Source organism: Bombus huntii, chromosome 8, assembly GCF_024542735.1.
Source record: "Bombus huntii isolate Logan2020A chromosome 8, iyBomHunt1.1, whole genome shotgun sequence".
NCBI classification, from domain to species: Eukaryota; Metazoa; Arthropoda; class Insecta; order Hymenoptera; family Apidae; genus Bombus; species Bombus huntii.
The window spans coordinates 14826137-14851790 of NC_066245.1; the positions used below are offsets into that span (position 1 = coordinate 14826137).

The following is a 25654-nucleotide window of genomic DNA, read 5'->3' on the forward strand; positions in this document are numbered from 1 at the left end:
TACATTGACGTGATCTATGTTTGATCATTCTGTTTTATCAACAAAGTTAGCAATTCCATAGGAAAATATGTATGTATGTACTTACAAATATACAAAATAAAAATCTTGTATTTTTCTTTTCACGTACGAATAATGTTTTGAAATCTTTAGCTGCTTTTCGTAACGTGAATTGAGAATTTTTTTTTGTCATATATGTAGCGTCCTCTCTTATACGTGATCCATTGATATGCATATTTACTTGTAAATGAAGATTTACTTAAAAGACGTAATAAATTGCTATATTACTTTCCTTCGTGGAGTTGTAGATAAATTATTTTTTCACAGACATTATGGTTTAATAATATGTTTATCTCTTTCGTTTGTTTATCAATATTGATGAATATACCATTACTCATGTTTATTACATTGCGAGTAGTACTTACGTAAGATACACACAATACTAATTAAAAATCAAATAGCAAAATTTTAGATATGTTTCTAAAACGTCATCAAAGTCTAATTCAAATCTTTAAATGATTGTTAGCACACTTGTTGTTTTCTTCAGCTACTATTTTCTAAGAATTATTTAAAAATCTATGTATATGTATAGTTATTATCAACGACATCTTAACAATAACTTCTTGTTGTCGATATTTATTGACACATACATACGTTTCAACAAAGCAGACACTAATAAGACACAAAGATATTTGTGTAAAGTCCGTGTCAAAATAATCTAAACGTAATTTATAGAAGGCTACAGAAAAAATTTCTTTTCAGAATTTCTTACTATTAAATTAATTTGTATTTTGACTAATTGTAGATACAATTCCTTGCCGAAAATCGAATCGCTCTTTTATGTGCAGAATTTCGACTCGAGATGTCATTGAAATCGCAAAACATTCACCGTATGACAATAACCAGTCAAACATTGTTATTATTATTTCGAACAATCGAGTTTAACGTATATATAGCGTATGTGTTGGATACAAAGAAAAGTGGAACGTTTTATGAAAGGGTTCCATGTAACCTCATTTTCCGTTAATAATATGTACTCTTTACGCTTGCAATCCGAAAACTCGATATTTCTTATATTACGGAGTATAGACAGGAAGCGCGCAGCCGTGTGATTATTAGGAAAAGTAATTGTTCAGTTTTGCGATCTACTTTCGAATTGGAACGCAAACGATCGATTTTATTCCTGGATTAGAATGTCAAGGGAAAGCGATGCAATGCACGCGTAATGCAATAATAATTCAGCAGAAGGAACATCTTTTATTTTCTTTGTATTCTTTTATTAACTTACTTGACGTTGTCTGTAGTTTTTATCGAATTATGATAAAACCTTCCTTAAATATTTAAGCTTATTATTTAACCATTCTTTTATCTATTCCTATGATCGTATCTCCTTATTAATTGAGATAGAGAAAAGTCTATTGCAAATTCTTTTCTCACGTTTGCTTGCGATAGTATGGTAATTTAAGGCCGAATATCATTGTAAATCATTGACTAGATACACTTCTGTAGACGACTAGGAAATCATTGGATTTGACGATTTTAGATAATTAATCAAGGATTTGTGACGAAACGCCGTGCTCCAAATAACGCAACATTTTTTATTATAGTTTAGTTTGTGCAATAACAGATTTCAAAATAATAGGGGATGGAACTGTTTGAGCAAGATACTTCAGAATTGTTTGCGTCATAATTAACACTACGTATTGGAATGATGTTTTTATTCCTGTGTGTTCTATACGTAATGTAAATACGTGTAATGTAGCATATAAATTATGTAAATCTAGTTATTAACGTTGGTAGATCAAGGCATTTGTAAATGCGATTCTACATCACTAATTATATAAAATGATTTGTCTATTGAGTCGAATAAGCGTATTCCATTTTATAAACAATGTAAGGGAGTGTTTCATGTAGGTACATGCTCTTTAAATGTAATCGTATTAATAGATTACAAAGTTAGAAGTGTTTCATTTTATATTTATATTGGTATTATGTGAAAAAGAATTCATTGGATAATATAAATTCACAAAGTGAATAATTCAACTAAAATTTTGATTTTTTATGGAATTTTTAAAATGAAATTTTCTATTAATATGAGTGAAATTTTAATTGATGAAATTAGCATGTCTTGAACTACATATATTATTTTTTAAATGACTGCATGATGCAATTTTCATAAAAAAACAGTTGTTATTAAACTTGTCAAGACTGTTATAGTTCATTTACATTCGTGTAAAATACCAGGACTAAGCGTTATAACTTTTTAATCATTCTTTCAGATGATAATCAAAACATCTTCTAAATTGCAAATACGTAGTCTTCGTAACATAATAATCATGTAAATAGTCGTTTACATAAGAACTTATTCGATTAGCCATTCTTTATTGATATATTCGTTATTCGTTATACTTTCTACTTTTTGATGGAATAACATTATGTGAAGTAATTAAAGGGACTCGTATTTAAATCGTTTGACATCTGAGGTTACAAGCTATATCGTATCTAATCTTTCACTAATTCTTTAACTAGTTCTTATTATGTATTGATTTAAACTTAAATCCTAATAAATAGTAATTTTATATGCTATTTACCATAATTTTGCTTCTATACGATTCTCTTCTTTGAATTCTCGATCATCAGCAAACAAAAGGGAATTCGTATCGCTTCAAGATTCGATCTTTAAGATCATCTGGTCTACAAACGAAAGAGAATTTGTATCGGTTCAGGATTCGATCCTTAAAATTATCTGGTCCAAGCAACTTTTAATTTCATCCTTATTCTGCTATAGTTCGGTTCGATAATGATCGAAGTGGCCCATAATGGAACACGCGTATCCGTGTTAGTAAGTAAGTACGTATTCTTGGATCGCAGGAAGTCACGCATATCAAAGTAGCTATCAGTCAGTAAGAGGAACGAGGCGACGTGTCGCGGGAGGGGATGCTTTCGAAGTACCTGTACCTGGAGGTAGGGGCAGCGTATAGGACGCAGAGAACAGAAACGCGCTGGGTGGTGTGGCGATGGTAGTGGTGGTGGTGGTGGTGGTGGTGGTGGTGGTGGCGTAGAGTCGGGCGAAAGGGAAAATAGTCGGGCGAACACTTTTTTTCTCCCCCATTTAGAGGCAGGTTTTTTGACACGGCGGTCGTTCGATCGACTTCCATTTGTCTCCGAGCATTCCGACGACTAACGTCCCAAACATACTATCACGCGTTGCCACCGGTGCAAAGCCGAATATCTCGCGAAGATGCGCGTCGATCGCTTCCATTTGACCTGATCGAGTTACGTGTACGGTCAATACACTCGTTACAAACTTACTTCGATTTCTTCTCAGTGATTTTCGAGGAACCTTTTTCGTTTTGAACTTGCGGACGTGCAAAACGTAATCAACAAATGGATTGATTCGATAGTTCGATAGTTGAATGTTCTCTTGCTATACGTTTGATACAGAGTAAAACGTGATCCTTGTGATTGATTCTGATAATTTGTGTGCGCTGAAAGCGAGGGCACCTTTGAGCGTGTAGGAGGAACCACGACAAGACAGGTGGACTGAAATGATACATTGGATCGGGTTTGTCTAAGAAGTTGCAAGGTGAGTGGAATTCAAGTGCGTCTGGAGCATTCAGCTCTTTTGTTTTGACATGGGAAAATCATGAGTCGTCTATTGAAATGAAACTTGGCAAGGTCGTTGTTGCAATGAGCGAGAAATAAGATGTGCCTCCTAGATTGTGTTTCATTTTTTTTTCTAGTGTTTTGCGCTTCGTTAGTTGACTTATGGTTGGTTACGTAGTAGAGACGATCCTCGAGGTTGATGGACGATAATAAGGAGCATAGAACGATCGTCCTTAAACTAGTTGTGTAATCGTTCGGTGCGTTTAATCGGTGATATCGATGATCGGGTCGAGCAAAAATACCTCGGCTTCGTCTCGGTATTCAACATCGATAACGCGAAACTAAAATAATTTGAATCGATCGAAACTTAGTGTTTGAGGGAAGAAGGTCTCGTCGATGTGTCAGTTAGGAATTTTCCTGAGAGTAGCTGCAATAGAAATACATCGGAAAACCCGTTCGAACGATAGTCGGTTAATGAAAAAGTTGGTTATCGAATCTGTGTGCTTGGCTGTTCCGTAATCTCTACGGGAACTGGCTGGTGTTGCAGAATATTAACCGAACGGTCGCGGAATTAACTGACCGTTGCCTGTAACTTGGTAGTCCACTTTCACGCGCGCAAACTTCCAGATGTTCCCGGCATTTCTTACGTAAAACTCAGTTACTTGAGCAGGCCGTGCCGAAATGATCTTTTCTCTGCGACGAGGTTCGGTGCGGTAGTCTGTTCGTCGAGCACGACAAAGAAATTTAAATCGAACAGTAATACTGAAAATTGGCCTCGAAATCAGCGATGCATGAGCAACGTGCTTCGGAGAAATTTCTTTCCTTATCTCGTCAGTTTTCGATATTGTTTTGTTTTGTGAAATGAAAGTATGTATTCTTTTATATGTGTATCGAAATTGAGCAATTGAAAGAAAGCGTATAGTTCGTTATATTAAGCCCCAGTTCGCGTTATAATTATGTTCTTTATACGAGTTTTGGTATTTTATTCAAAAATGGTACTATGCGTTCCATACCTTTGTATATACATACATATATCCTTGTTTAAGAGGAACGATCAATTCTTTTACGAAAAATTCATTCTCTATTGAAGAAACAGTTCTCTATGGAATATGCTTTACAATCGCGAGCGAAACTTGATACGTGCATATACCGTAGCAGAGAATTTACTTTCGATTGGCACGTAACAGATTCGTGCGCACGAACGATCGTGGAAAGGAATCGGACGCTGGAGTACTGTTCTCTCGAGAACGTTTTTAGTCAGAGATTGTAATACATAATATTACAAAGGAATTAACGAATTTCCTTAATTGTCGATAAAAATAATTCGTTAAATCAAATTTAGATCTTCAATCCAATTCACTAAAGCAATTAAAATTTTTTACATTTTATTGACAATTTTTACTAGTGCATGTTCCCGAAATATACGAGAAAAAGCTATGGAAATCGAGCAACAGACGTTGACAGATTTGTCGGTAGCAAATAAGGAGAAGTTGAATGGACGATGGTAATGAATCGTAATGCAACGCAGCTGAGTCTAACGGTATTTCGAGTACGGTCGTCGATCCATAGCTGATCTTGATCTTCCTCCTCTCCTTACTGATCTTCGCGTTAACAGAGGAAAGAGGATCGAGAGAGCTCACGATCATCACGACTGGCCGCGTACTTGAGACGACCTCGTTAGATCTGCCGTTTGTCAAATTCTCCGCATATAGAAACCGATTTTTTATCCTCCTAATTTAGATGAAGTGGAATCGATGCTTCAACTAGAATAATCTTGCAATTAGTGAAGGTCTTTTCCTCTTTCGCTTTTCTGATTAAATTCTATAATTTTACAATTCTTTAATTAAGAATCGATTTTTTAAAGAAAAAAAAATGTGAAAAAATGCACTTCTACTTAGAAAACTGACGTTATGATAGCTGTAAAAAAGTTTTAAGGAGTTGTCGTTCATAATGTATATTACATTAGAACATTACGTTATATTTGTTAATGAACTTAAAAATTCTTTGACATTACACAGCTTCTAATGGTGCAATATTTAGAATTTACTAGAGTGATCGAGATCTCGAGGAAAATTTTTCCTTTTGTCAAACTTGTTTCCCTTTTCTCCGAGAATATTTCTATATGCTCATAAACCATTAGAGACACATGCTTAAATATTGTCATTCATATACTTCACTCTACCAAAGCCTCCCAAAGTGAGGAATATGTTCTCACAGTCGAGCTTCTGTACGCTTTTTAAAGATAACTATGAAAGTTAAATTGGTATCGATTGCTCGCGTATAAGAAGCATCGGTGCAACCGATTCAGGTTACCATTTAGTGCAGAGGGTGGGGAGGAACTATGGGCATTTTTAAACCTTTCCAGTTGACACGAAACGTACCTTGACCTCCTTTCGAGATGTTATTTTTCCAGGCAACGGAATTATTTGCGATACCAACGAATGTAATTAAACGACCTAACGCGTCTAACGATGTTTACAATTACATAAACGGAAATTAGAAGTTGAATTGACGTTTCTCGGAAAACCACGGAATAACGATCGTGATATTATTAAATGACAGCGTGTCAGGTACTGTTATTTTTAATGGAACGAATAGAGAGGCGAAGGCGTTCTGGTACAACGTTGCGGGATAAAAATAAGGTTCCGATCGATCTTTTTGATATAGAAGAAAAAGAGATAATTGTGTATTCATCCTTAACGACGTAAAAATAATCCGATCCGAGACAAGACACGTCGATGATATAATTTAATATCAGGGGAAATTTCGAAAAAAGTATTTTTCGATTCGATGTGCAAAAATCACCCAGTTTTTAGTATGATCTTCTACGTGTTCTCTAACGTCATGGTACAGTTATCGAGAAATATACTCACCAGTTAATAGGCCAAGAATTATACGAGTAAAAGTAGACTTAAATGTAGAAGGTGGTGCTTGACTTTCACGCGTCTGCATTATGGGATCTTGCGTATAGGGTGATCCGAGAAAGGGGATGGAGATCGCAGATTCATATAGAAAAATATAAAAATCTATAAAAATATATAAATAATAATATTATTATTAAAAATTATTATATATTAAAATTATTATTAAAAATATTAATATTATTATTATTATTAAAAATATATAAATAATAATAATATTATTTATATATTTATATAAATAAAATATATAAAAAATAATAAATTGGTTATAGACACCACGTTAATCCATCAAGAAACAATAAGTGAAAAAATGTAACTAAAGCAAGTATGTTGTTTTGCAGAATGGTACGAAGATTTTCGTGGTGCACGGTGGTGGCATTGGTGGTGCTGCTTTTCGTCACAACCGATGGTCTTCGTGAGCATAGTACTCAGGTAAGTAAATGTTTATCATAGAAGAACCAATTCCGCATAAAGATTACATTTAGATAGCAGCGAAAACTTAATTACATCTTAACGCATAATAAACGATTTCGGTTGATTTAGTATTATAACTTTATACTCATTAATGTTACTTTTAAAATGTAGGAAATCTTTAGAGTATGATTTATTATGTGATAATATATGTCATTCAACGATCATATAATAGATATTACATTCTAGAATAGATATAAAGGATGCTATGGAAGATTTTATAATAGAATTTTTTTTATCGAATGCGCTTATGAATGATTTGACTTTTTGTAACTGTTACTGAAACTATAAATTATACTGGAGAGTTTTATTTTATTCGAGACATGATTTATATCTGCATTCCATTCCGATTAAGAAATTAATGATTATATTCTCTTTATACATTAATAAGTTTTTTTTTATTTCAGTTTCTTTAAATGTGTTCTTTGCTTGAATATTTATTTATAACAATTTTGTTTCTAATTTTAAACATCGATTCATTTCAGAGATTTTTATGTTACAAACTTTCACCGAAGCCACGAATACATTGATTATACAAATTTTTAATCAGCTACAGAGTTGTCCTTATATTTGCTCGCGATACTTGTCAGTAATCTTTTTTCTTCAAAATATGATCCAAGAGTACCTCTATCTCAATTTTGTGTCAAGGATACTGTGTTGCCGATATCGCATTTAGTATGGTGGCGGTATTAATTTACTTTTTTTCTTCTTTTCATTTCCATCGAAGGCTACCGTGCCAGTGGAACGAATTAATCCTTGTTATTTGAATACGTCTCGTAATTGAACCTGCATATGGATAATTAGTAATCGAGGAAGCAAGTTATTTGTATGAATGGCCTGTACGACAGCGGTGATTCGAGAAGGAAATCCTAGGCGTTTTTATCGTGGAGAATGCGACGCGTTCCTTCGCTTCCTGTCGTTAAGTCGCATCTTCATCGTGCTCGTTTCACTGTTTCCCGTTGGTCTTTGACGCGTGTAACGTTAACCTAATCGCGTCATGCGATTTAGGGAGGTTATCAATCGAAAAAAATCTATCACGTGAATGCGCAGAAACACGAGTTGCTAAATTGGTAAACCATGATTGGGAGTTAGCAATTTACGGTATACCACTTACGTTAAGCGTTATTTCGAAACTGTTTGAACATAAAAAATGATTAAACAAAATCGGTTGAAAAGAGTCAGAAAGGAGAAAATTGTAATAGGAAAAGAAACTAATTACATTATTTAGAAGATAGAAACGTGCTGTTGGTTTCTCGATAGAAAGTGTCCGGTATCGATGAATTCACTTTCCATAAAATGAGCGTTAATAGAGCCGCGACTTCTTTTTTTTTTTATTTTGTTTTCTCGATCGAAAGATGAATCTAGTTGCATCTTTTGGTCTTATTTTCAGTTAATGATTTAATCTAAGTTGCGAATCTTTTTATTCTTAAACAAGTTAAGAGATCTTGATATTTTTCTGTGAATAGATAATTTAAAAATGGTTCTTTAGAGTGTCTTGTAGTAAGACCATTTGAGAAATTAATAAACTTTACGTTTTATTCTAACAGTTATGCCGGATCTATCTAATGGAAATTTTATTCAAAGCGCGTATTTCTAGCTTATAAAGGTAACGTAGAAAGTAATAGTATTCTGCTTTAGGAAGTGATTATCGATACTTGATTAGAATTTACACGTAACTCGAGTACCACGGTTTACTTTGAAACTGAAATAAACATTCACAACATAACCGTAACGAGATTCTTTTGTAAACCCATCATTGTTATTCCAAAACATACACCTCATATAGGGAAGAGATAGAGATCAAAGTTGTCCGATCGTCGAATCGATTTCCCGATGCTATGCACTGTACAATCACGACGAAAATCATCTCGGACGTTCCCCTAACGCAAAGGTTATCGGAACGTGTTTGCCAGCTGCAAAAATGATCGTCGCGAATCCTTTCATCGTCCAACAAAGTCATAAGCATGGCCCCTAGTCACGTGTCCACGATTGGAAAGTTTTAATCGTAAGTAGAAGTAACGGGTATCGGTTGTAACGTTGCGCCAAACGCATTTCAGTTGTTCGTTAAATCACTCGAAGAAGGAAAGGGAAAGGGAAATATACCTATTACGTTACATTTATTCAAACTATTGAATTTTACGAGATAATCAAATAACAAGAATTTCAAAATTCTGTCATATGATTTTTCTTCGATGGTCATCAATAATGCCAAACATTGAATCTCAATTACACTGATCATCGCATACATCGAGTGCCTCGAACTTTGATAGCACTCTTGCTTCAATATCATAGCATTGCCACGTGCGTACTGTTGTTAGAACAGCATTTAAAATTAACAACATAAACGAATCCATCAATCAAGGTCCGTTCTAGTTCGAATTCGACAGCGATACCTCGTCCTTTCGTTCTCTGTCGTAATTAATTTCCTATTCTCGCCTCTCTCGCGAAATCATAGCTGAAACGCTTCAGCTCACTCGCGTAAATACCGGAATCCTCGTCACTGGCATGCATTTTCATTTTATTACGATATTGAATTGATGAATCGCAATCAAGTTTAATTCGCATGGTAGGATTCACAGAATACGACAGAAGCGTTCAGAAAATTACGGATGATTAAAAAGGTATAAAAAAATAGCAACCTGTACATTACTTAGAAGAGAAAACAAATCTCCATTTGAATTTAAATTATTTAGTTGTATTCATAAAAATATAAATTTGCGTAAACATTCGCAGTCTATTTACTAATTTGCTTAAAAACTACTGAAACTAAACATCCAACAAACACTCGTTAATAGCTATCGATACACACGACAGTTCGTGGCATTTTAAAAATTATCAAAATTTCAAAATTAAAAATAAAAATTCAAAATTCAAGATTCAAAAATAAAAATCGTTAAGATCTGATATCTTATAAAAGAGAAGTTCACCTTATTAACTACGGGTGAAACCGAAATTGTACGAACACCGGAGGGTTACATTGCGTGCTTACCTCGAACGTGCTCGCAAGTGTATCGTTGAAAAGCGGCTCGATAGCGGATAGCCGAGAGATACGGATAGAAATGAACGCGGAGGAAAAGAAAGGAAGGAAAGAGAACTGCAGGTTCGCGTGGACCACGCCTAGTCGTGCGCCGGTCTTTCGTAGCAAATAATACAACGGGTGTTCGTAAATTTTGTGCTTTTCCAATCCCCGTAGATATTTTCGCATGACGAATCCTGTGGCAGCTGGCGTTTGCACAGTCTTGGCCTGTTGGAGCGGTACACGGTGGACAGAACGGTTTAGCCGGACGCAATTATGCGTGTCATTGAACAGTGACATTGTTGTGAGCGTGATAGAAAATAGTTGTTCCAAGCTTTGCACTTATTTAGATCTCGAATTTAATGTCAGGTTCATTTAATGAATAAATGTGAATATTAGTACGAAGCGATTAAAACTAGCGGTTTGCTATGTTAAGTTCAACACTTTGAAGGTCGTATTACTTATTTATGGAATTACATTTCTATCGGTCTTCTTCGAGAGTCAAATTGTTGATTATAGTTTAACTATTCCATTCTGCTATTTATAAGCAGAAATCTGATCAATTAAAGATATAGGTACTTATGTACTCATCGACTAAAATTGCGGATCCACCATTTTTCTAATAGTTTATAAGTTTTCATAAAATTCCCTCATATCACCGAGAATTGTGTTCTATCCACCCGTTATATAAGCTGCTCAGATATCAACTATTTATTAAATTTTATACGTTACAGCGAGCGCGCAGTTGTAGGATTATCTGTTTTAGATTTCGATACGGTGTCACCTGAGCTCGCTAAATACGCCAGGATCGTGAAAACAGTCGACTAGTCGGCTTAGAGCGATCAATTATTCTGGTGTAATTATCCTAGATGCGACTAATTAATTCTATACGTAGTTATTTTCGTTTACACGCGGCTCGAAAATTGACCGTTTTTATACTTTTCCTAGTTCCGAGGAATTTCATGGTGGATATTCAGAGGCAGATTTAAAACGAGAAATGATTTTTACATTTGGAAAAAGAAATGCAATTGCAGCGGCGATACGCTCCTTTACATTGCACATAAGCATTTAAACGTTGTAATTTTTCATCGTTTAATTTTATTTTGACAATTTGTATTGTACATGTTGCGGAAGTTTCATGTGGTATTTAAACGTTCGTACAATACGTTCCGAACGGGAATGCAATTGACCAGAAATAATCCGTGGTCGACTTTCATGGTGGTTACATTTATGCCTCTCTAAAGGTAAATAATGTTTCATTAATAGCTTAAAAATCTGCAACTTTTGTCCAGCACTAAGATTAGTTTCATTTGTAGTTGATCGATGAAGAAGTTAAATATCTGTTTGCTCCGCGATGTTTCGTATTATAGAATGTAATATCGAGTAACGTAAAATTATTGGATCTTTATTGTTAATCCCAAATGGAGTATTAATCGTCAAGCAACAACGTGTCCCAAAATGTATTTTGCAACATTAAATGAGTTCCGAGTCTTGAGTTTAGTTCGATGGTTTGATTCTCGAAGGATTAGCGCAAGGTAGAAACTCGTTTAGCATTTCGTAAATATGTTGAGATTTAAGCGCTTCTCGAATAAAAAAAAAAAAAAAAAAAAAAAAATAGGACAGTCGCTGGTGTTATTGAATGCCTTTTGTACAAATACGCAATTCGTCTGGAAATATTAATGGTTCCGTTGGCTGTTCGTTGATGAAGTTCGGAGGAGAAGAGGTCGGCCGATCTTACTGAAAGTTAATGCACATCATCCACGATCCTTAATCTAAATTACACATCTATTACAGGCGTTGCTTCCCGTGTTACGGCACTTCGTATTCCTTGCTCAGTTTTGCGCAATCGAATCGCAATGCGAAAAAAAGAAGCAGCAGGATGAGGTCAGCGGATTTCGTTTCGTCGACGAAGGGGCTGGCTACTTTAATAATGTAATGTAGCGTGTCTTCGTTATACAAGATCGACCTTATCGTGAGATAATAATGACTAAAGAAGACGGAGAAATATCTGTATTTGAATGTTTAAACTATACAATAGAAACACGGAAAAAGTGGATCTTTGTTATAATAATCAGGAGAACACGAGCGTGAAACCTTGAATAATGAAAGTCGAACAATTGTGAACACGCGCGTTATAATGATGATTCGCGGCAAGCCGAATTAAAATTGCGCGTAGAATAACTTGTAACGAAAGTTGTCTATGCTCTGCAGCTTATTCGAATTTTTTATTATCATGTAAGTATTTTATACATCTATTTAAAAAATTATCTATGGCTAAACTTATGAATGTCTAATTTTAGTTAATAATGTTTATCCGTTATAAATTACCATATGTTTTTCCAAAGGGAATTAAAACATTCTGCAAGTTTCGTCTGGTGATTTCTAGCAAAAAACACAGAAGAAAAAATAAATCTGTAAATAAAGCGTAGCGAATGCAACAGAAGACTATAGTTGACATCATTCGTCAAACGTGAAATATGTCCGAACTCGATCGTTATCGTTTGTTTCTCTGTCGATGAACGAGTACAAATTGATCTCTAATCTTTATTGCGGTCAAATATTCCCTTCCTCCGTGCGTGCAAACGTTATTTAAGATCATCCAAGCGGACAAATATTGCGTATATTGAAAACTATCGTTTCTTCATATCTCGTACCTAAAACGCATTAAGAGCTCATCTCACTCGTCCACCTAACGAGAAGACTGTATACTCACCGATATGTCGTTGCACAAGAGAAATTTTTGTAAACCTTAGATATAGAAACGACAGAGCGGTAGACATAAGGGAAATATTGCGCAAATAGAGACGTTTATTAATCTGGAACGGTTTTTATGAGGCTTGACGATGCTTTGCAATATCCCGTTATTATCCATCTCCCTGGTTGCATATAATTATGGACAACATTAACATTTCGAGCATCGATCCGTGGATTTATAGATCGTCTTGTAGAATAAGGTGCACGGTACAAGGTCGTCTACTCTTACCACTGGATTTCTAGTATCCTTATCAGTCTCATCGGAAGGATAGCAGGATCCTTGATCGATTAATGCTGGACGCGAAAAAAATTAGAGCGTATCAGCTATTTCTGAATTCACTCGATGTTGTTTCTTATTGGCCACAGATTGGACGAAGAATATTATTTTAGTTTGTTGACAGGTTTTAGTAAACTGCGATCATAACGCTCGATCGTGAAAACGGGTTTAACGAAATTCATCTTTGCTGAATTAATTTAATTAAGTAGATTAATAACGGCAATAAAAATAAAGTTTTTAAGTTCAAGGCAGAGAGGGTTGGAAAGGAGCTAGTTTTTATAGTGGCATTGAAATTTTTCGATAGGTTTTTGGACATTTTATTTCTTGTAACAATACGATGGGTATATCCCGAATAAATTCTCTGAAGTGAAGGAGTTAAAGAGAAATCAAGAGAAACACGAGTGTTTTATATTTTAAGAAACACAATAGATGTAAAAATGTATTGCGTACTATTTGTTCTAATTTGTATTACAAATAAGAGTGATCGTATTGAATGCCGTTCTTGTTCTTGAGACTGAGATCCCGAGAATATTAGTCATGGAACCTATTAAATAATATAATAAAAGAAACAATACTGAACTAAATCGTAAAGTAGTATCATAATGCGATATCTGAGGCACGATTCCCATAGATCTACTTTACTTGTTGCACACGTTACTTAGATAACTCACGAAAACAGCTGGTGTATTTTTCCTGACATAGTTGTTTCTTTCATAAATTTTTACTAGCACTTTACATTTTTAGCTACTAAATTGTAAATCAATAGAACTACAATAATTATATTTCACACAAATATATAATAGGTTTTTTTTGTATAGCATTATCATGTTATTTATAACTTACAATATTTACATATTAATATTTCATTGTACGAACTTTGGTTTTTATAATGTTGTATTCTGATGTCATATAACGGTACTTACAATAACCTTAATCAGCATATACATATAGTCAAGTAGCGTTAAGTAATTACTCTATGCGGGAACGCATAATGATAAAAATTAAGCGTGAAAAAGTCAGAAACGCGCAAAAGGAAAAAGGCCTTCGATATTACTAAAAACTGCTTTCAGTTAATCAAAGATTATAGGTATTATAGGTATTAAAGATAGAAGTATTTTATTGAGTTATCTATGTACTATTAGAGTTAACTATGATGCTTTATTATTCGATAAACTGGTGATAGGATTTGTGTCATTGTTCTCTTGCGATGATTCACATTGGATAGAAAATTCTATTCAAATGACAAATTTTGATTTTTTAATTAATCGTGTCCTTTAGTACCGAGGAAAGATAAATATTCTATCATCTACAAATTTTCTTATTCGGACAGTGATATTGATTTCTCAATTCAGAATTTTGGAATTCTTTCACCAAAAATTTCAAGTAATAATGATGGAATTGCCGATGCAAATGTTATGATACCTTCAAATAAAAATTTTTTCGTGGCTTGTTCACCATTGAGGACGGTTAATGCTGGAAACCAAGAGCAGATGCCTACTTATATTTCTTGCCTTTAATCCTGTTTGCAGGTGTAGTTACGTTCAATATGTTCCATTACACTAACCTATTACATTCCGTGTATTCTGTTGCATCACTGTTGAGGCGAGTTATTTTGTGGTTTGCCGGCGATTGTCGTTCTAATTATACTCAGGAGGAAATTATGAACGATTGCAATAAAAGTTGGCTTGGCCATGATGTATATTAACGTATAATTCAATTTCATAAAGTAGTCTCAGTCGTTTTTTTCTTATACTTATTTTTCATTCTTCGAAAGCCAGTATTCGAATTTTCCAAATTTTTCTAGGTACATATCATTCTTCATGTTATATCTCAAATACAAATTCGTTTTCGATAATATAAATATTGCCATTACTTCCAGAATACTTAAGTTATTTACAGTTATTTACAGACTCGCGTCTCCATCCTTCCAGATATCGTATACCTAATTGTCCTAACGCAAATGACGTTCATTTATCAGTAATAGTGCGATGCGTTTGTCGAATCTTTCCATTTGAGCAAGTGCACCCATCTGCACCGGTGCAAGTTTATTGGCCGTGTCTTATACAAGTTCTCGCCGATATATGCAGCATGATGTATTGCACAAGCATACATAAGCCTAATCTAAATCAGATTTTCCACCGGAGAAAGCGTCTCTTCTGCATCGTTTACTTCGACTGACTTCCTGAAATCCGCGGCGCGTTATTTATTTTTTATGTTTTTATCCATGTTACGTCTCATGATTTTTCTGTTGCTACCGCTGGGATAATTACTTATCAATAAGTGTTACACACACTCCACGAGTCGTTGTAGTCTTTTTTGTTTCTATCTGTAGTTTGGTCAGTGTAGAAAACCCTTACCGTGGAATTATCTTTTTGCGTGTATCAGGTATTATATATATTTTACTAGGAACATTAAGCACGTTTTTCTTCACCTTACGCCATTTCATTTATCTTGCGATATTCCATGTTATTCTATATCATTCGTTTTATCTCCGATTTATCACATTTTTAAGACTAACCATTTTCGAATTCAACGAAGCAATAAATACCAGTATCGTTTGTTTAATGTATTTCAATACGTACACCAAACATCTATTTCGCGAATTATCTTAATTCCCACTTATTTAACAATAAATAGCGCCCATTATAAAACATTACGTAACAAGTTAGTCTGTAATTTAGTATTATTTATTTTCCCTGAAGCGAACTCTGCAAGTTGTTATTGCTGAAATTGTCGTATGTCTCGTTAAGTTATGACGATTTGGCTAAAAGAAATGTTTGCATTTCAGAAAAGTTACACACCGGCATGTTTCCGCGTTCCTTTGTAACTTCACAGAAATCATGCAATCGAGAGCACCGCATAAAGGTGAAATAAAGAAACAACCGACGTAATTATTTCGCGTTTCATACGGTCGGACAGACTTCTGTTTGATTTCTCCACAGTTGACCGATGTAAAAGCGATTCACGTCGATCCTCTGGCACTGTGTCTAATTTTCCGTATTCTTCTTTCACCATTGTCGACGGACTCTCTTTTCTCGCATTGTATGCAGGCTCGTGTGCGATTTTGCAGTTTTCGTGCTGAGCACACGCGTGTCGAGACCACGATATTTACCTTTAATTTCAGTTTCATTTTTTTTTTTTTTTTACAGAAACAAAGCTAATCGGTGATTCTCATCACGGATTCGCTCTGTTATTGCACACCGCTTCTTCGTGCAAATTCGTTTCCGGTTTCTCGATAGGCTTGGTATCTTGTACGATTAAAATTGTTTTATACTTTGCAGAAATCTACCGCGTAGATTTTTTCAGGGATTACGCGCAATAGAGAGAAATTCTTCGACGAAAAGAATAGCAAAATTTCGTCTTTGATAGATGTAAAATGTTTAGATAACAGAGAGATAAGAAACTCGTTGAATCATTTCATTTCTTGGAAAATTGCTTCATACTATATCGTGCAATATGGCGCCATGAATTCTCCGATTGGGTTTGCAATCATTTCTTCGACAACTATGGTGTCCGTAATTAAGTTGATTCGATTAGTTCATGTGTAACTGATTTTTAGTTCTCATGCAATTACACATCCTGCGTCGAGTGCTTTAAATCATATATATCTATACGTATATCAAGTTTTAGCGAATTCATCTACGACGAAAGAATAAATAATTCTAATTTGACGAACGTGAGTGATCAGCATGTTTTCTTCATTTTTTTGAAATGATGTACACTCTTACACTTATAAGTAAATTAGTTGTCAATTTCAACGTAGAATGATTATGGATGTAATATCAAATAATAGCGCGAGCTCAGAAATTGTAGTATTAGCATATTGTAGTTTCATAATTCATAGGATCACGATAATCTGTAGTCCGAATTAGCGTGATTGGAAATTAGGTCTAACGTGTGAATAGCGAGCTCTGCATAATTCATGCTAACGCCGTGATTTCCATAATTCATAATGACCTCGCTGCTTTAGAACCGCAACTTGTAGTACTCTTCGTTAAAGATCGTGAATCGGAAGACTACTCGTGAATTTTACGCTGAAAGCAGTTCATTGTTCATGCATCAAGAAATCTGGTTTGTAAAATAACGTAACGTACTTAACACTTTACATGAGTTACGAATTAGTAAAATGTGTAAGATTTAAAAGATCCGAATGGAAAGAGTTCATAGAACTTAAATTCTTAATTCGATGATAATATTATTTACAAAAGAAAAGGATAACAATGTTTGATAAAATTCTTGGTTTTCGGCCAAGATCTGCGATATGTAAATGTAGAGGAAAGGCGGAAGTTGCACGTCGGAAGTGATAGTTAAGTTGAAAGTGATCACATAATATGACGCGACAATCGATCTCTTCCACATTAATTTTCGAATCACTACTCTTTGACGATTCCTACATTTGTGTAATATACAAACATTTCTGAAACTAAAAAAAAAAATTTTATTTCAAACGAATGCAAATATTGCTTTCTGTCTTGATTTCTATAGATGCTATTTTACACAGTACATATAATATTGGACACGAGCAATGATACAAACGTGAGATGACATAATAATAACAAATGTCAAGAAGACTTCTTTGAAAGATGCAAAAAGTGGATTTAAATTTATTCAACGGTTTGATCAATCATCTGGTTAATTATAATCGCAGTATCAAGTACATAATTATTTATGTTTGTTTGTGTGTAATATACCTTCAGTGTAGTAATCTCAATGTTGAAGAAAAAAATCGAGTGAAACGCTTTGTTAAATCACGTCAATTAATCTACTGATCACGTCTTGTTAAATTTCTTGCGTTGAAAATTCGCGTCCTTCAACGCGAATCTTGCTTAATGTTTCAATTGTACCTGTTGCGGTATCGATCGACTCCGCCAAGCGCAGAAACGACCAAATAATAGACGTACGTATTACTTCTTGGTTGCATATTTTATTTAACTCATATTCAATTTCTTTTTCACGAGCTCTTAAATTAAGTTCTAACTAGTTTGTGTTTGTAAATTACAAGAATAAAAGCAGTTAGTTTTGAACAACAGATAAAATCGATAGAATACTTAGATATTCCATGTACATGAGAAGTATTTTAGTTTATTAATTGACAGTGCCGTATATAAATTTTGTATTAAGCACCTTGGTTCCCACAGTGGTATCGCAAATATGTGGCGGTTTCGATCAACTTATTACGTAGTGAAGAAACTATAATAGGAGCGTTAGTGGATTTACGATTCATAAATCGTGTGTGGAGGTAAATGATGAAGGGGATCTATGTTGCCTGCGGCACCGTAGAAAGTTGATGTCGTTCTGATTTGCGGTTTGAAATTGCGTTAAAGGTCGTTGTGATTTTGATAGAACGCAGCTCAATGCAAAATTCAAATCATCATTTTTTCCCCATGTCCAATTTCATTGTCATTTATCATTCTTAAAACAACTGTCTTTAAAAGATCTTACTTATCGCGGCGAAGTACTGGAAAATGAAATCATCCTTCGATCGAGGAACGGTTTAAATTCGGAACGACTAGAGTGAATGTAGAATAACATAATGTCCCAAGTGAATTGCTTAAGTTGTCAATTTCACGTTGCGTGTAGAACGCAGTGACTCTAGAATCCATTTTGTGACATTACGGGGCCCTGCTCTCGGATCATGTGCCAGAGGAATTCGAATTATATAAAAATTGCGGCATCTCGAGTCCACCGATCTAGCTTTTTTAATACCACTATCAGAGAAATGCTTAATTCGCTTCCGTCAATTTCTCTTTCGTTTCTGAGTACGCTTCTTGTATCTCCATTATACGAAGAGAAACGAACTTTCCAATATCATTCGAATTTTAATTAAAAATGTGCAAATTTTAAGATTGTCAGCTGAACTTTCTATGTTTCTCTCAAGAGAAATTATATAGCTATATTATCGACTAAACTAAACTAAGGAGTGATATAAGATGAAGTAAAATTTAAGAAACGTGGCACATTTTACGAGAATAGAATAGAATGTTAAAAAGGCCGAAATTGCTTTAACGCTTGTAAGTATCGCGTCACGATATTTTATTTACATAGCTAGTGATTAAGACAGATAAAATCATTATAAATTCTTTTATTCGTACCTTTTTAATAAAAATATTTTATAAGACACTTTTGAACTGTATTGCGTACAGTATACGTATGTATGAAGTGAGAAATCGTCGAGGTTCCTTATAAAAGTCCGATACTGAAAAAATCGTGCTTGAAAGGATCTCGTAGATCGTTTTACGGGGCCAACAGGAACCACACCCTGGTGTTTGTGAACCAGTTTTTTCAGGTCGCTTCTGCATATTAACGCCTGCCACTCGTACAAATGATCTCAATGAAGAGGTTGAAATTTACATTTTCTTGCGCAATTCTGCCTACCTTTTCTTAAATGTATTTCATTAAATCTATTAGGTCAATGCGTTGTCTGATTTGTTGTTTAATCGTTACGAAACCCGGTTGTGGATTTTGTCCAAGTTTTTCTTTGTTAACTATCGTCATTCCATTTATTCCAACTTGATTGCAGTCGCATGTACATGTTGTCAGATACAAGAAAGATATTCAAATTTGGATTAATTTTTTTTTGGAAACGGTTTTGATTGATCAAAAGTATCAATGTGAACAGTAGCTTTAGTACTAGCATTTAAATACTGATCGCTTCGATTCAATCCTGTAAAAACGATCGATTAATAATAATTCATTTTCAATGTTTATCCGTAAGATATCATCTAGTCTTTAAGATAATATCTATTTGGAATCTAGCTAGAATTTGAATAAATGATTATGAAGATTTCGCAAGACTGTTCCATCATTTTCTGGTTACAGTGAGAAGTGCTGATTAGGTGAAATCGCGTCTATGTCTCGGATCATGGAGTCAAGCGACGTGGAAAATATTTAATAATTCCATGAATAATTCACCGTTCTTGCCAGAGCTTTCTTATTGGTTAAATCGAGATGGTTGAACCGGTGATAATCGTCCTCTGACTTTAGGAGCCTGTCGGTTTCGTAGTCTTAACCGCTAGATAATCAGCTGTCTTTTACGGATTCACCGATGTCGGAAGTCTAGACGGTGAAAGTACACCTTCGATCGAAATTGAGATGCAAACTGGCAAATCAGAGTCCTGTCGAAATCCAAGGACGATACGCTCAAGTATCGATCATTGATGACGAACGCTTTTACTCTTTTTAATTTATATCATTCAACAGTTAAATGTAAATAATATGTAGCCTTCTTTTCACAATGGGGAAAGATAACAAAAAAATTGAAAGTTGTTAGAACGATAGGTTTTGTTCTTATAAATTCTAAATACTTAAAATAAAGTAGACATTAGTCAGTTATGTCAGTTTTGGAAAAAAATGATTATAAGGGGGTAATGGGTATATTCGTCATTTATTAATTCATTTATTATTCGATATTTATAACCCTAAGACGCTTAAGATTTTAGAATATTTACCATCGCTTCGAATTCGGTGGATATCTTTCGACTCTCTCTTAAGCCTAGAATGAAGTATATGTTTATTTTATCGATGTATGTAGATTGCAATGGAATAACAATTTGCACTCCTTAACTAGTAATTCCGTTCGTTTAAAACAAATTAAATAATAGAAAGAAAAAAGGAAAATACGTATAAGGGTCTGAGATTTAAAATGCTTGGAGACATGTTTTCAAGGAGAACAAAATTCTGGTTGATTCTGGACACTCGGGTAGTGTCCTTCGCGAGTTGGTTCGACACTGGCGAAGCGGTCTACCTTCGAGGATATGAATCGGCCTCTCACCGTTGTCAGCGTAATACACTTTTCCAATAATTTGCAGCGCGCGATATTACATACGATTGCGTTGCCATATCGACAACACGTACATAACAACATAGGGCATGATAACAGGAAAGTTTGGCTTCAAATAAATAATTACAGACCATGTGGATTATTTCTATTTTCATTCGACCATATTGTCGATGATACAGATGGTTACAAACAAGATTTATGCATTTCAATATCTAAGTTATGTAACCTTCGACACGGTACAGTATGTAGATTCTTCTTATCTGCCAAAATTTTGAGAAAAGATGTGGGAATTATATGATACCGATATGATGACGTAATTATTGTAAAAGTAATTTGACAAAGAATAAGATTGTTAAAACCGTTTACTTTTGTTTTGTTAGATGATTAAGTGATTAGGTAAGGTTACAGTCAATTTCAAACATTTGAACATAAAATTCAGCAATTCGTTTGTATTAATTACGTGTAGTAAAGTTTTACTTTTCAGTGCAATGTTTGTAAAAATATAAAAACACCTTTTATAGAAATTGAATTATAGAAAATGCAATATTTTTATTTACTTTATTATTTACTTTATTATATGATATTTACTTTATCTCTTGTGCACAAAGCCTGTTAACTGTTTTATGCAACATATTATTGAATCTGCTATTTTTCTTTTATTAGGAGCAAATTATATCTGGCCTATTAATCGCGTAACAATGTTACTTCATCGCGTAACGATTACACATACGAATCGAACCAATCTTTCACATCAGAACTATAGTTACATTTTTTTCTAATCACTGGAACATCGTGCAAGCCCAATTATGTTTGCCATTTCCCGTTACAGGACTGTTACATATTGTATTGCATGTTCATAATCGCCGGAGATGTATTTGAAATTACCAATGGCGAGAGTTCGACCGAAGATTCCCTTAACTAGCAAGAATCTCGTTTCATGTCTTCCAATTACGCAAATAAACAGGCAATTTGTAATTACATAGGGGAGGTATTCGTGTTGCAAGGATCTTCATTGTTACGTACATCCGTTCGAATGGAAAAATTCAAGATTACCTCTTGCTGATTCTTTATCTTATCGAAAAAAATAATCGAATATCACACGTTTGTTAGAAACGGGAGAAACTGCACTTTGATTTCAGCTTTTTAAAGGACCAATTTATTGGTTCGTAGGAAAGTTCTTGGGAAATCCTTTTGAACGTTAATAGCGATTGCAAAAGAATATCATCCAATTTTGTCCTACTTGTATGAATTTCGCGGCAATTACAACCGTTATTTTATTTTCAAATCTGAATATAATAATTGTACTACGATTGTACGACGATTGAAATACGAAAAGATACTTAATATTTAAGAACAGAAATTAGGCAAATTATGTTACGTTTGATGTTTATCTGTTAACGTTATGTACATGTCAATATAGTGAAATTGAGCAGACACGAAGATGTTAGAGATATAAACTTGTTCAATAAGTTAATTGTCGTAAAAGGATTTAGATTAATAATTCCTAAAATTATTTCGATAAATCGCGCATACTCGATAGAGTTAAAGAGTTATTAGAAAATAATACTACCACCTTCACAGTATTTCTCGCATGTTTCTCCTGTTAGCTAGATACACCATTGTCGCTAACCAGATACAGTTTTATGCGAATATCCATATCACCATTATGTAGATCCGATCTGGACACCATTTTGACTGGTTTGTGCCAAATAAAGAAAACTGTTGTTTCGCTTTGCTTCGAAAGCGAGCGCGGACGTAATTGCGACGTAGGACGGAATGGTAATGTCCTGGTATTATTCATAGCGTTAATTTTCCTACGCGCTTTGCGATTTTTCAACTTCACTTGCGCGCTCATTGTGCAATTTCGAATATCTTCGCTCAGTTTCAGAGGATTTTAGGGTACACCTCGTTTTGCTCGAGGGTGATACGTCGGGATCTCCGTTATTGATGGCAGATTGTGAAAATATAATTAGTGATCTCTCAGAATTCATAGAGTACATAGAGTATAATTTAGTAATTTACATTCCACAAGTTGAAAATGGATTGATTCGGTTGTATAAAGAGAGATTGAAGGAAAATGATGATCTTTCTGCAAATCTTCAGTTTGAATACTCGATTTGCATTTCGCGAAGAAAGTTGACTTGATGAATTTCGTTGACAGATGATTATCGTTCTCATCAGACGTTACGTATTCGGTATACGGTATTAAAATCGAGGTCATCTCAGAATAAAATTTCTCTTTTTATGTTAAACAAGTAAAGCTTGATTGATGAATTTTGATTAGCCGTTGCAGCAAAAGAAGATCTTTAGTAGGACACATATGGAAAGTAGTATCCTAGAATATATGAACCGAACCAGCTAGAAATTAATATTAAAACTAGTTTTAGTCCACGAAGTCGTAATTACGAAATACCTAAAATCACTTTAGATATGCCTAAAATTCAATAAAAACACGTGCTAGATTTCAGAGCAAATAAAACATAATCAGCTATGCTCCATAATGCTTCATAATGCATTCTACCATACATGATATAAATGATAAAATTTCTCAACCCTGAAATTAATATTGTGCGCCAAATGAGGAACAACGAGTGTAACTCGCGTAGCAATTTATCATTTTATTTGCAGTAATCTATATTAATTCTTTGATTCTCAGATTTAACAAGTAACTATGCTCGCTTGAATCATAGTCAAGTTAATTGAGCGAGAATGGGAAGGCTTCATGTCACGAGTCTCATCCAGCGAAAGTGCGTTCACTTCTATCGAGATTTGTCTTTCCTTTTATCAGGACTTGAGAACACACCTTTCACAATCGAGAAGATCGATCGATAGATCCTCTTACCCCTTTTTTTCGATCGTCTTCCTTGTCGATACCTGTCCTTTCGCTCTTTTGTTTAAAGGAGGAGAAGTATATCTATCTAAAACGGTTTGTTGTCGAATCGTTCTATCTAGCTGATTTCAGCTGGTCTGACAAAAATGTCGAGAAAAAAAAGTGATTCGTGCTTGGGAAACTCAGCAGAGACGTTATTTTGCAGGTCTATTTACAGTAGTTAGTCGCGCATTCAGCCAGCCGCGTTTAAGGCTGTTCTCGAGTTCGGCTGCATGCTTGACTAGGTAACGTGACGTGAAACACCGACTTTTACTTTCAGTGTCGATTCCACGCTACGTGTACCTTACGGACAGATAAGGATAAACGAAACTGGAACACCAAGCCACGTTCGAAGTATCACTGTCTTTGTATTATAATGCTTAAAAAATTCTTAGGTAAATACAGCCACTTGACCCGTGGTTGTGGAGGTTATTAGTATTGCAGAAATGGTAGAACTATCTTTTTTTATCGTCAATGCGTCATTATTGCGTGATGCAACGATATTTGTTTCAAATATTGTTGTAAGAAAAAGAATTTTATTAGCCCCATAGAACGGTATGATGCGATGATACTCTGAGTATCAGCAATGTTAGATTTTAAGCTTAGTTTCTATTGGAAATAATTTAGGAAGGATCTATATAGAATAATATTAACATATGATAATGTTTACCTTGAATCGTTGTTAATGTAATCATAATGTTGCACTAGTAGTTTTGTTTCTAATCATAATGTTTCACGTGTACAAAGAATCAAGGAATGATTCATTCTTAGAGGAATAAGTTATCTATTAAACTCTAATTATGAAAATTGTATCGTTTAAAAGTCAAATTTATTAATTATCTATCTATCGTACTATTGTTGAGAAATCTGAAGAAGTCGCATTGATTCGTTGTTGCAATTGAAAGAGTGTAACTAATAGACTAATAAACTAACGTAGCCAACTCAACGGAAAATTATAGTAACTGCTGTTATTTGAGATGTTATGTTTAACTACTCGGAAAGGAAATAACAGTCGAGCAACGAATACTACTTTCAGAATTCTATTTCACGATATGTTATTTGTTAATTAATTTCTTGCACAGTTTAATATAGAAAGATCAAAGAGATAGTTTTTTTTGTATTAATCTTCTCAACTGAAAGTGTAATTAAATTCACAAAAATTGTGGGTTCTCTAGGAATTGGAAATCAAAATTTGCGTCTTTTTTGGCAAATTAATTTCGTGACTGAAGGTACGATTAGCAGTGTCCGAACTGAACGACTAGTAAATGAAATCACGAATCTAGTTATAACGTCGTTTATTGTCGTTAGGCACGGAAGAATTGTAATTCAAGATAAATACTAGTTATCTGTTTAAACGATGAAACGTCAACTTGTTAATTTTTTTTAACTATTCTCGGCGAATATCTGATAAATATTTAATGCATATTCTTTCACGATTTGATAGAGTAATTCAATTCCTGCCATTTCTACTACTCGATTAACTATAACCAGAATAATATCGGTTCATGCGAGCTTAAATAGCTCTATGATTTCAATAATTATATAATTTCAGTAGAAATAGTTCAACATAGTACGGAAATATTGTAGATTTTTTATCCGCTTGGCTAATTCAACTTTAACATTTTTGAAGACGTACGTACACTTATATGTACGGAGCTAATGGTTCTCTATGATGTTCTAAATAAGAAATAATTACAGTGCATGTAGTAGAGCATCATAGAGAACCATTAGCTCCGTTTACTATTTCACAATCTAATCTGCAACATTTCCAAGAACATCAATAATCTGTTCTAAAAAGTCAAAGCAGTTGCAAATATTCCTGCATTTTGCTCAAGCACGATGCTTTCACCTTAACTTTATCTCATGAACCTGTTCTCTCTTCCTGATGTAGTAATAAACCATCAGCAGTTTGTTTTCCTTCGCTTCCCGCTTTTTCTTTGCCACATATTTTCCCAACTAAAAA

At 34.3% G+C, this 25654-nt stretch overlaps 1 protein-coding gene across 7 annotated transcripts in view; it reads left to right on the forward strand.

The window, feature by feature from the left end:
* The first annotated feature begins 3059 nt into the window (after positions 1 to 3059).
* The window catches only part of LOC126868674 (mucin-2-like), a 45764-nt gene continuing 23169 nt past the window's right edge, over positions 3060 to 25654 (forward strand). For 5 of the 7 annotated variants that reach the window (XM_050624403.1, XM_050624405.1, XM_050624408.1 and 2 more), the window contains exons 1-2: positions 3067 to 3583; positions 6866 to 6956. In XM_050624403.1, coding sequence (XP_050480360.1) covers positions 6867 to 6956 — 90 coding nt within the window. In that variant the 5' untranslated portion in view covers positions 3067 to 3583; position 6866. Of the gene's footprint in view, positions 3584 to 6865; positions 6957 to 25654 lie in introns of all 7 variants that reach the window. The other 2 variants (XM_050624409.1, XM_050624406.1) reach the window with 2 other exon arrangements.